Genomic DNA, 12,174 nt, shown 5'->3' with positions numbered 1-12,174 from the left:
TTTAAATTTTGATTTAGCTAATACTATTACACCGCATATTAGAGATAACCAAATTTAAATTGGATAAAATTACGACTTACGTGGTGCCTTTCTTAATAAAGACGCTAGCCTAATACTACAAAACATGGTCAAAATATATGAATTACGCTTTCAAACTTTCAACTGTTAATTAGTAATGGACCTGAACTACTATAATATTTTCTAATATTAGGGGAAAAAAAGAATATTAATATATACAATTATATTTGATGGTAGGGAAACTATATTAAAGAGTAAGGATATAATTTTTATATACTTTTATGAGCAAGTAAGTTATTGTATTTTTCAGTAATATAATTGGACATGATTAAACGAATGGGCCTGTTTATAGAATTGTGCGCTCAAGTCAAAAACCCTTTTGTGATTGAAGAATTTGGGAAAACAGAGCTTATGTGTATAGATCCAAATTACCACCCAAAAGAACAATAATTAGCATATTCTCAATTTGGATGTATCATGTATGCAAATGAAAAGTATGCTTGCAATTTGTAATACCCATATATCTTTGGGGAAACAGAGCTTTTTGAGCTTTCAAGAACACAAGAGCTGTCTCTTTTGTGTTGAAAAAGGCAAAGAGTGAAGTGATCCAATGATGCTCCAGAGTAATTGGCTTTCTTATATGATTAGATGCTCGAGCACTATCTATAATATAGTACTAAACTACTAATAAATAGTATTGATTATTAACCTATGGTTGGATCGCAATAATATCTTCTGGCACTTATTCTCTGCATGTTATTATTGCTTTATGTCAATAACTTCTTTTACAACAAACAAAAAGAAAGAAGAAAAGATTGACACACGAGACGTCATCAAGTTCACGCTAATCATGTTAGGCACGGCAGCTCCAAGACGAGAACTGTTTTGGCTCAGGTACTAGTCGAGAGTACTGAAAACATTGGGTTTAATTATTAACTATAGTTTCACATGAATCATTAATGTTGGTACCTCGTCAGGTATTTTAATATTATTAATTTATTTTTCGTAAGCTTAGTAACTTATTGGCCATGCATATCTTTCACGTACAACATTCGCCATTATCTCGTGTATTTTAAGATTTTTTTTTATGAGCAAATGTGGCGAAACATAAAACTTCGCATGTTTAATATCAGTACCGGATCACTTAAAATTAATTTAATGCCGCGTAAGTAACGTTATCTAGTTTCTGTCAGTAGTTAGGTAAAAAGTAAAAACAAAAGACCAGTGATTTGAAAATCATTGATGTGACTTATTTTACTTGGCCGAATGGTACAAAAATTACCGTTTACGAAAAGCCGAAAAGAGACGTGTGATGTGATCACTTCCAATCTAGACATTTATATGGATCCAATACTAAAGTCTCTCTATTTTCTTAATATTGAAGATACACTTACCTCTCTATTCGGCATGGAGTTTTATATCTATGGGTCATGTTAGATCAAGTAACTTTACACGTTCAGGTGAGGCTTGGAGTTAGTCTTCTTTCAATGAATATAAAATTGGGAAATTTTTGCTCTACGAATGAGGAAAAACTAAACCCCATCTATATAATGGTTACGCCGTAGGGAGTGGAATCGAGAAAACATATAACCAAAGAAACAGTATCAAATGTTATGTTGTTTTGCTACACTATAATTTTTGCCAAATACTTCTCGCTATTTCAGAGTTATATGTGAAGTTCATGATGTTATAGTTTTGTTCTGAGTGTATCAATATTAGCAGATCGTTGGATTTACTTTTTAAAGGCTTGAGTAAACGATGAGAAACAATATTTCTTATGGCATGGATGAATGAATCATGAAAAAAATCACAATCATGTAAAAATATGTTAAAGAATAGTACACAATTTTTTAAAAATATTTAACATTTTGGTAAATAAAAAGGAGCTAAAGTTCGATTATGGTTGCGATTCTTTTGAATTATAGGAAAATTTCCAAATCTAAAATAAGATTCGAATTGGGGTTTTCTGTTTTGTCTTAGAATATAAACCTAACTTTTTACTCCACTAAAAGACAGTTCAGTTGCTCAAGACCAAAGCATCTTTGGACACAGAAGTAAGTCCGATAAATAATACATGACCCCTCACCGATATCAAAAGATTAAATTTAAAATAAAATAAAAAAGATTTGCCTTAGCTATCTCATCCTCCTAACCTTAGGATTTTACAAAAAAAAATTGTTGAGAATTATCCTAAGCGTCTTATATACAAAGACCGAATTTTAGAATTATTAGACTCAAACTCATATATGTGACTTGCGTCATAAGTGGCTAAGTGTCAAAGTTATCAAACCTTTCTCCACCATGGCATGACAACCATCCGGTTCAAAGTCAACTGCACTAAAATGCCTCAGTTCACCAGATGACTGGCCGTATCTTAACCCGGTTTCTGCCTCTTCTAAGATCATCATCCTGATGATGATGGGCTCTTCTTGCCTGTGTCTCAGAAAGGAGATAAGGAACATTCCGGCATTGCAAGATCAGCAAACAGCTCGATCATGAGATTCAAATAAGCAAAGATCTTCCTCCTACATTTTGCTTATTAGTCCTCTTCTTCCTCAAGTTCTCGTGGAGCAGTTTCTTCTTCGGTGCGTTGTAAGAGATCCTCATAAGCTCTCATAGACTCAGCAGTGAATCTCTCCATAGCTTCGAAAATCCTCTGCAAACTACCTTGTAAACTATCGTTGCTAGTATCGCTTTGGTAGACAACATTGCCTGATATGGAAAGACTATTATTACCATCACCCGGTGCCACAAGAACCATTTTCTTTTCCAATGCCTGAATCTCTCTCTGTATCTTCTGTTCTTCCCTGTCCATGTTCCTAACTCTCTTCTCTGAATCCCCATGACCAGTCATCATCGTATCTAACCGATCTTGTTCCCAAAGCTGAAGCACGCTTGTAGTAAAACTACGCATTGCCTCAATAACTTCCTTCTCTGATATTCTATCCAGAGCTTGAGACCATTGGTTACATATCACAAAGATTGGTGGTGCCCCGATCCGACCAGGTGAGAAAGGAACGATTCCATCAGGTGTTTCCTCAGGTTCATAGAGAAGACATTTCATGAGCCATTTATTCAACTCTCTTACGTAACCCTTCTGCGCGCTAACCCAGCTCGAGAATCCTAATATCCAATTAATAAGTTCATGTCCAAGCAAACTCGTCGCCTCTAGATGTTCAACGCCTAGTTTCTTGCTTGCTCTTATTGGTCCAAGGCCTTGTGCTTCCCTAATAGCTTGACACTGACTTTGATGACACTCAAGCATGGATCTCCACATTCTTGTAAGCCTATCGAAACCGAAATCAACACTTGGTTAGAGTTCCCATTCTAAAATATCTATATGTTTGGAGAAGACAAGTTTATATTACCCTTGGATCAATGCATTCAGTTGCGGCCATAGGTCTTCGTCTCTAATCTTATTAATCGTCACTGATATTTTGTCGACAACTTGAATCGCAATCCGTATTTTATCTACTTTCATAGCCTCAGCACCTCTTTCATCCAAACGCTTTAGCTTCCTTAGCTTTTTCTCGTGAGCTAGTCGCAATTTCTCCTCAGCCTACACACAGTAAAAAAAACCTCTCTCTTCAGACAAAAGAACAGAACAGAACACATCATAGTGTTCTAAGACCAAAGATTTTGATACAAAAACATTACCTTGACTTCATGGTAAAGCTTCTTCTCCCAAAGATGGAGCTTGTGCAATGTCGATGAAAGATTCCTAGACCTCGAAGCAAGCTCTTCTTCAATGTCTGCATAAGTCGGCGGCGCAGTAGCAGCAGCAGCAGAAGGTCCTCCAGAGGTAGAAGGTAGTGAAGGAGTAGTAACCCCGTGCAACATCTTCGAAGCAGCTGCTCCACAATTCACAAAACATATTAAAAAAAAAAGTTCAAAACTTTACTCAACAAGTTGCAGAAAGCTCAAAACTCTGACGTTAAATGATCAAGCCTTACCATGTTTACGACCATAAGGGTGCTTCCCAACTTCAAGTAACTTAGCAATCTCACTTCCTGACTCTGCAGCTTTCACGAATTGACTCTCAATCTCTTTCGCAACCTCAGGCACCGCACGTGGCCCTCCTCCTCCACCACCGCCTCCACCACCGCCTCCGTCACGTGTCGCCGTGGCATTGCTCCGACGTTCCTCATCCTCAACGACCTTCTTCTCAACAACGTGATCTTCATACTCCATCCTTTCTTTCTCAACCGACACACTCTGTCTAGACTGATACGCATCTCCGACATCACCCCCACCGCTAGTACTGGCTCCACCAGACTTATCAAGCGGCGGAGGCAGAGGCTCTTCCCTCATATGCACGGCGGCGGGATTCGGTAAATTACCACCGCCACCGCCGGCAGCGAATTTTGGTTTGCCGTGAACCTCCTTAACAACCTCGTACTGTGAATCATCGTCTTCTAGCTCCGGGATACCTTCTTCTTCTCTCAACTCTCTCGAATCTCGACTCGGAGTATACGGAGGGTAATAAGTATCAAACGGATTCAAGAAATCCCAACCGTTAGACCTAGGCGGAGAGGGAGGAGGCGGTGGCGGTTTCGAAGCTGGTACAGCAGTTGTAGAAGAACCACCGTAATATCCGGGTCCGGGTCCGGGTCCTGGATTTGAGTATCCAAAATATGAATTATTTTGAGGAGGGTATGGGTTATAAGAAGAAGAAGAAGATGATTCGCCTATGTAGACTCGTTGAGGACTACTTGGTCTTTGTTCATAGACAACCGAAGGAGGCATGGAGCTGTTCTTCATGTAATTCATATGCATATAACTGTTTCCACCGGAGTAAGGAGGAGGGAGATGACCCATCATCATCTCCGGGTTCGGGTACCGGTTTATATAACCCGGTTGTTGTTGTTGTTGTTGTTCCATGTATCCAGGTGGTGCTGACTCGGGTATTGGGTAATTCCCGAGATGGTGACGGTGGTGGTGTTGAGGAGAGTGGTGATGCATCGAATCCAAATCCAAATCGTCGTCATCGTCGTCGTCGGAATCCGAATCGAATTCGAGATGACCCGAATCAGAACCCGAATCCGAGTGAGCGAGGTGAGAAGAAGCAAGCTTTGGTTTTTTGGGGGAGTTTTTTCCCCCTCCGCCGTCGTCGTCGTCGTCGTCTTGATGAGGGTCACCTTTTCTGTGAGGAGGAAGGTTAAGTCTAGGGGAATCACCACCGCCGTTAGCGCCGCCGGAAGAGATGAAACGGTGGTGGTGGTTGATGAAAAGATGGAGTGAGTGACCGATACCAATAAGCGAGTGAGTGTAAGCCACGTGGGATTCAGCTAAAGCGTAACGCTGGTGACTCGCAGCTTCTAAGAAATTACAACGTTCACGGCAAAGAGCAACCGCCGGAAGATCGTCAAGCTTAGAACTTGTACAACCCATATCTATCAATTATTATTTCTAAAGAAAAAAAAAAGAATCAAATTAAATTATTAAAGAAAAAAAAAACAAAGGGGAAACCCAAGATTTGAAATCAGGTATAGAGAGAACTGAAATTAAAAGACTTTTTTCGTAAAGAGAGAGAGAGAGAGAGAGAGAGAGTTGAAAGGTAGGTGAGAGGAATAAGAGATGGAGGCGCATAAGGGGCAAAGAAGGTGTGGGTTGATGTTGATAGCAAAACTCAAACAAAGCAAAGATGTTTTGTGTGAACTGTGAAGTGATTGTTTTTTTTTTTCTCTCTTCTTTCCCTTACTATTTAGATAATTATTCAATTTCTCTATAAGCATAAAAGGATATATCTTTTTTTTAGCTTCAAGAAGATGAAGAAGATGAAGAAGAAGAAGAAGATGAAGAAACAAAAAAAAAAGTGAGAAAACAAAAAAAAAACAGCAAAGGACTGTGAAGGAATCTTGCCAGCACCGAGATTTTCGTCCGTTTCTCCCATAGGATGAGTCGGTGTTTTTTCTTCTTTATTTATTTATTTATTTACCATAATCTCCTTTTTCCAGAATAATTAATTAACCCCCAAATTCTCAAATTAAATAAGAATCAAAAATTTTGTTGTTGGAAAATTTAACCTTTTTAGGACAGTACTTTGAGATAAAGATTCAGACAGATGACATGGATCTTTGAAAAAAAAAGAAAGAAGATACGGTTTCTAGTAAGTAGTTTTGATGTTTTAAGTTAAGAAACGTCTAAGTACGATTCTACTACTTTAGCTTTGTGGTTTGAGTTTGACGGTAACTTTGACTCGTTTTGACCATTTATTCCCACTATACCCTTAGTTTTAGTCTTTAATTACGTAACGACAGTGTATTTGATTTGGACAATTTAAAATCGTTTTATTATTATTATTATTAACATGACGGTAACGGGTAACGTAAGTAATTAAATGATGAAAATTCGTACTGAATTTATGTCTGTTAGTAGTATTTGTATCAAAATAATTTATTGATTAATTGTCAAAGGAATGAATTGTTTTTTTTTTTAATATCGTACTGTATAGTTGGTTTGGGCGTTCAAAGGGAGACGTAACTAAATCGATGTTTGTTATACAGCGTTCAGCACTTCAGGCTTCAGGTGTGATGCTAACGTCGTCATGTTTCTTCCTCTCTCATTGACTAGACTCTTCTTTTATTTATTTATTTATATATATAGTACTATCTTAACCCCCAAAAAAATAAAATTCTTTTTATTAGTAGTAGTATATCAATAAATGGATTCGATTGGGTGATGCTAACAGAACAAAAAATTATACATAGAAAACTAAAACAAGAAGAGAAAGAATTTTAAGACAGAATTTGAACTTAATTCTATACTATTCCAAAACGACATTTTTTTAATGGTTTGAGCTACTTTTTATATACTAGTAGCTTAAAAACAAAAACAAAAAAAATATACAAAAATTAAGAAGGCTAAAAGTGTGTGACGAGTTCTTTTTGTTGTATGAAAAATATGTGTGACGATTAAAACAAAACAAAACAAAAAGCTTGTAACAACTTGACACAAACACTCTAATATGTATGCTTATATATGTTGGACACGTCAATACATGATATTGTGAATTAAAAACATATCCTCCTAAATATAACTTTCAAAACGTATATATCCTCGAACTGGCTTAAAAATAGCCAAAAAAAGTTATAGTCTCTATTCAATTTTAAAGAATAAACTTTCTTTACAGAAAACTTTTTTGTAAATTATTTTTGGATTTTAAAATATACTATTTTTATATTAATCTAACATGATCCCAGTACAATACCTTGTACATGCTTATCACGGATACTGATTTTTTTTTTTGTCGGAAATTTCCTTTGCACTTAGAGTCCTTCCGGAATCCTGGAGAGGTTTAAATTTCATGCAATCTAGTCATAAATTAAATCTTTACGTGCTGATTACTGCTATATATATGCATTCGAGCTCCAAATACTCATTTTCAAACGCTTGTTTAAATATAACTATACCGTAACAGTTAGTGAAAAATGAAATTGTTATATCGACATCTAAACCTTTTTCCTAAGGTGTTTTGTTAGGGTCAAAGCTTGTCCTAAGCTTTAGATTTTATTCTTCTGCTTCTCTTCGTTGTCCTTGTATTTTGTAAAAAATCAAAAATTGGTAATGAATCTTCACATGTTTACCAAAAAAAAAAAAAGTTTGTCCTAAGGTGTTATGTTACTATCATCAGATATTTGAAGAAACACGATGAATTTTGTTTGCATTCTGTTAGGCATATTTTTGCAATATATATATATATATATATATATATATATATATATGTTAAAGAAAAAATACGAAAGATCGACATATTTCTACAAAATCTGTCGTCATTCCTCACATTACTTCACTAAATTTTAAACAAAACTGATATATTTTGTTGAATCGGATTTATAACAGCACACGAATTTTTTTTGTTTTAACTTGTTACTGACTAGAAGGAACAGTCTAGAACATTTACTAATGACTATGCACATTATCACGACAAAACAAATCAGGTCCGTAGCGACAAAAAAATGGTGACGAACTATAACACAAAAATTTACAAAGCATCAGGATATTTGACACCCGATAAGAATACTTAGCATCGAAGCCTTATATATTGATATATAAAATGTTATATACGCAGAATAACTTGGTGCAGAAGCAACCCTTTTTGTCCCTTCTATTTTCTTTTAACTTTTTATTTAACAAACTCTTTTTTTTTTTACTTTAAAAAAAAAATATTTGTCTTTTTTTTTTTTGTTTCTTCATAATATTTGCCTTTTTACTGCATGCTAGATCCTTTATTGTTTCCAAAATTATGACAAATAAAACCTGGTGTTTCATTTAATTAAAGGTTCTTTATTTAATCTGTCTGCGTTTCTATTGCACTGTGTGTCGCACACGGTAACTGAAAGTAGAGCACTCCTATTATATAGGCCAATGGTTGAGTTGATACGAAGGATAGAAGCTTCTATACATCTTTATATTTAGCGTTATGATTTCAACCAAAAACAAAATAGTGCATGTGATGTTATCAAATTATAGTTGGCCATGTGGATGTTCTACATAGCAAAATTCTATGGCTTTTAACCCAAAATTGAGGATAATTGTATACATATGTATATGTTGCTAAACAACTTACTTTCCTATTCAAAACATTCATTGTAAGACCAAATGAATCTTATTCACTGTATGACAAGAAATTCAATTAGTAATTGGTACTACTCTCTTAGAAAAAATGGGTCTATCGGAAAGATTATCATTCCCTTGACAACTCGTATATATAGAGTATTCACGCCACACGGTTACGAATTCATACGAACGGTTGTACAATACTCTAGTACGTTCTAATAATAAATGGTACGGGGAATGCGAACAAAAGTCCAATTACTCGATAACATAATTAAGTATATATATATATATATATATATACGTAGTTTCCATAAGGGAAAATTAAATAGTATTCATGCTTTACCTGAAATCCAAAATAGTGGAGATCATATATAATTGTCATGCAAAATTATTTGACAAATGTCCAAAATATTAGGGATGTTAGGTGCAGAATATAAGAAGAGCCTGTTGATTCTGAGGTAAGGACATTTTGAGAAAGTTACTTTGGTCCCCTACCCAACTTCAATAAGTCAATTGATTGTTATATTTTGGGGAAAGAGTGATGAAGTAAATACTTATATACTATACTCGAAGTGTTTGTAAATGAAAATGTAGAAGTAACTTTTAAAAAGGAATACATTTTACAGTACTATGCTATACATTGAATTTAATGCAGCGTGACGTCGTCTTCTTCTTCTTGTCCCTATCACCTTTTTATTTTCCTCACTTTCTTTAGCTTATCAAGTTAAGCACGTTCAAGCTCAACACCATTTAATTTGCCCATTCTAGAATCTAGATAACACCATCGTTTTTTGGCTTTCTTTGGCTTATGAAGTTCCAGTTTCTTTGTTATGCACATTATACGTTATACATCCACTCGCCATTACTCTTAATTTTGTCAGTGTTGTCAATTAGTCTTAATTTTACTTGATATTTGTTTTAGCGATCAGTTGTGATGATAACCAGAAAAAAGTATTATAGATCCTTGCAAGTAAAAGTTTTTATTGCAATTAAAAGTATTATAGATACTGCTGTTTGGCATATGATAAAAATATTGAAAAAGTTGTCAATGTTGTAGTTTTGTTGTAATGATAATAGCATAGATATTCTCCTTAATATCTGACTTATTTAGGTACCAAACGGTACTAACGTTTCAGCTTAAAAAGCTGAATGACTATTTTTTTTTTTTTAACTTGTTTATGGCTGAAAATATAGAGAAGGAAAACGTCAATCGCAGACCAAAAAAGAGAGAAAAAAACGTCAATCAATTGAGTAAGATGATTCATCTTTTTTTTTTTTTTAATAAAGCATAAAACATAATGAAACTATTACCTTTAGCCATATTCCGGAGACTATAAGTGTTGTGTTGCTATTCAGTTGGGTTACAGTTTTCATTGTAATGTGCTACCACACCGGATTATGCAGGTTTGTGGCCAAAATTTATAAACCTTTCATGTAACTAAGCAGAACTAAGTGTAGAGAATATATTTCAAATTTCTGAAAAATTAAAGATGGTAAAAAGTTGAGTTCTTGTGACAAGCAAAAACAAAGTTTGCACTTATTGTTAAGATAACGGTTCAAACTACTTTTTATTCAGCAATCGTTGATCATCACGATTTCTTATGCAAATCAATACTATGTAACTCTCTATTATAGAGGATAAGTTCTGATTTATGTATACTTATACGCAATCGTAGATGTCACTATAGATTAGGTCATACATTATTAGCGTGTATATAAAATAATAAACATGTGTGTGAGTTAATGAGTGTCAGAAAAAAATCTAATATAGTATAATCCATGCAACTATTTTATTCCTCAGCTAATTAGTGGGTTTGGAATAAAGTTCTGGTAAGTAAAATAAATTTGTTATTATTGTTGTGATGGTCATTAATGGAAGTAGACTGAATTTAGGGTTTATAGGACGAATAAACACAACACATAAGAAAGGATTGAAAGAAGGGGGAGAATACGGCACAGAATAATTGGGCGACGACTGTGACATGTGACGCACATTTTACTGGTGATAAAAAGGTTCGCTATACACATGTTCCGATTTATACTATATCAATTTAATTATGTGTTATATTATTATAATATAGTAGTACTAAGACTGTCTTAGGTCTACGACGTATACTAATTTTTTAGTCATTTTATGCATGCGTTACAACATAATTTACATTAGTTAATAAGGAATTTTTGGGTTTTTGACAGGGGTGTCAAAATTGTTAACTCAATTCATTTAATAATTGGGTTAGATCAATCCATAAATCTATTTTAATTAATTAATAATTGGATTAACCAACTATAATATAAATTAATTAATATTTAATTGGAAATAATTATAATTAATCTTTATCATCATTATCACCACGTAACTTTTTGATCAATTGTTCTTTTTTTTTTAATTGACATTATTTTTTTTGTTTTTTGACAAACAATTGACATTACTTAAGAATTATTAGGAATGAATTTTTGTTTTTTTTTCTGTTTTTAATTTTTCTCGTTGGGGATGCAGTCGAGTCAAGATATAACTATATTTGATTTAAAGGAATACGACAGTGTTTATTTAAAGAACCTTTTGAACTTATGGAATATTAATTTGTCTGGTGGTTCAACGAAACCTACATGTGCTATGACTTTGGGGTGTCTTATGTTTTTGATAAAAACCTTCTTTAATAAGGAAAAAGAGAAAATCCAAGTGTTGTGAATTATAAGGGAAATGTTTCCATTGCTGCGAATGTTTTGGGTGGCTTTCTTGTGACACTGCAAGAAACCCTCTCCTTCTACAAATTAAATGACAATGGTGGGTGAGCTATTTTGAGCTAATATTTGCTTTTTAACAATATACGAAATATCTTGCTTTTACACACACAACATATGAGAAATTTACTAAAGCTATCGTTACATAGTTGTGAAAGTATTTTTAATTATAGTAAAGTTTTAATTTATTTTCCCAGATAAGTAGGTTGATTCGTGTTACTGCAAAATTCATATTGCAAATTCAGATTTTAATATAAATCTGATTTTAAAAAGTGAATAGGAAACTGTCAATTATAAAACATTTTGGGGTGGAGTAGCTTGACAAAAGAAAGAGGTTTCGAAAAAAATTACTAAATTAAGTAGTTTTTTCACTGGTCCTCTCATAACTTTCGCTTGGGATTGAAGTGAAGCAAATCAAAAAGTTTTTATAGAAATTCTTCTTTCACTGGTCCAGTGGTCTTCAAGTTGTAAAGATTAAACCAAATTAAAGTTCAAGCTTTATAGATTTGATAGAGAAACCACGGAGGTGTGACCACTAATTAACCCACTTATGTGTCTCATAAATAATTTTGCAAATCTATGTATATATGAATCTCTTACTATATACTAATTAATGCCGCAATAGATCACATGGCAAGTCCAAATTATAAAAAATTACATCATTCGATTCAATGCCTCACTATTGTGAATATTACTATAATAGTTGACATATATAACAAGAAAAATAATGGTCAAGGAAAAACAAATAAATTACGAGAATCGATAATGCAGTAGTTAGTTGCAGACTAAAGGGTTCTCAAACCAAAGAGTATATTCTCGTAAAGCTAACAAATAGAAAAGCTTCGTTTTTACCTG

General features: G+C 34.0%; 1 protein-coding gene across 1 annotated transcript; it reads right to left on the bottom strand.

The window, feature by feature from the left end:
- Positions 1-2,039: 2,039 nt before the first annotated feature.
- LOC104716609 (uncharacterized) lies at positions 2,040-6,152 on the bottom strand. Its single transcript, XM_010434008.3, has 4 exons — positions 3,972-6,152; positions 3,676-3,869; positions 3,387-3,577; positions 2,040-3,305 (listed from the first exon to the last, which is right to left on the bottom strand). The coding sequence occupies exons 1-4, from the start codon at positions 5,407-5,409 to the stop codon at positions 2,558-2,560; spliced, it is 2,571 nt and encodes an 856-aa protein (XP_010432310.1). The 5' UTR covers positions 5,410-6,152; the 3' UTR covers positions 2,040-2,557.
- Positions 6,153-12,174: the final 6,022 nt, after the last annotated feature.

Source organism: Camelina sativa, chromosome 10 (genome assembly GCF_030686135.1).
Source record: "Camelina sativa cultivar CO46 ecotype springtype chromosome 10, ASM3068613v1".
NCBI classification, from domain to species: Eukaryota; Viridiplantae; Streptophyta; class Magnoliopsida; order Brassicales; family Brassicaceae; genus Camelina; species Camelina sativa.
This window is presented reverse-complemented; position numbering and strand designations above follow the sequence as displayed.

What these genes read in the sequence shown, in the direction of transcription:
- LOC104716609 (XM_010434008.3), bottom strand. Translation starts at nt 5,409, where the DNA reads ATGGGTTGTACAAGTTCTAAGCTTGACGATCTTCCGGCGGTTGCTCTT. An exon ending in CCCTTATGGTCGTAAACATG is followed by an intron (nt 3,870 to 3,971) that starts GTAAGGCTTGAT and finishes ATTGTGGAGCAG; the next exon opens with CTGCTTCGAAGATGTTGCAC. An exon ending in CTGAATGCATTGATCCAAGG is followed by an intron (nt 3,306 to 3,386) that starts GTAATATAAACT and finishes CGGTTTCGATAG; the next exon opens with GCTTACAAGAATGTGGAGAT.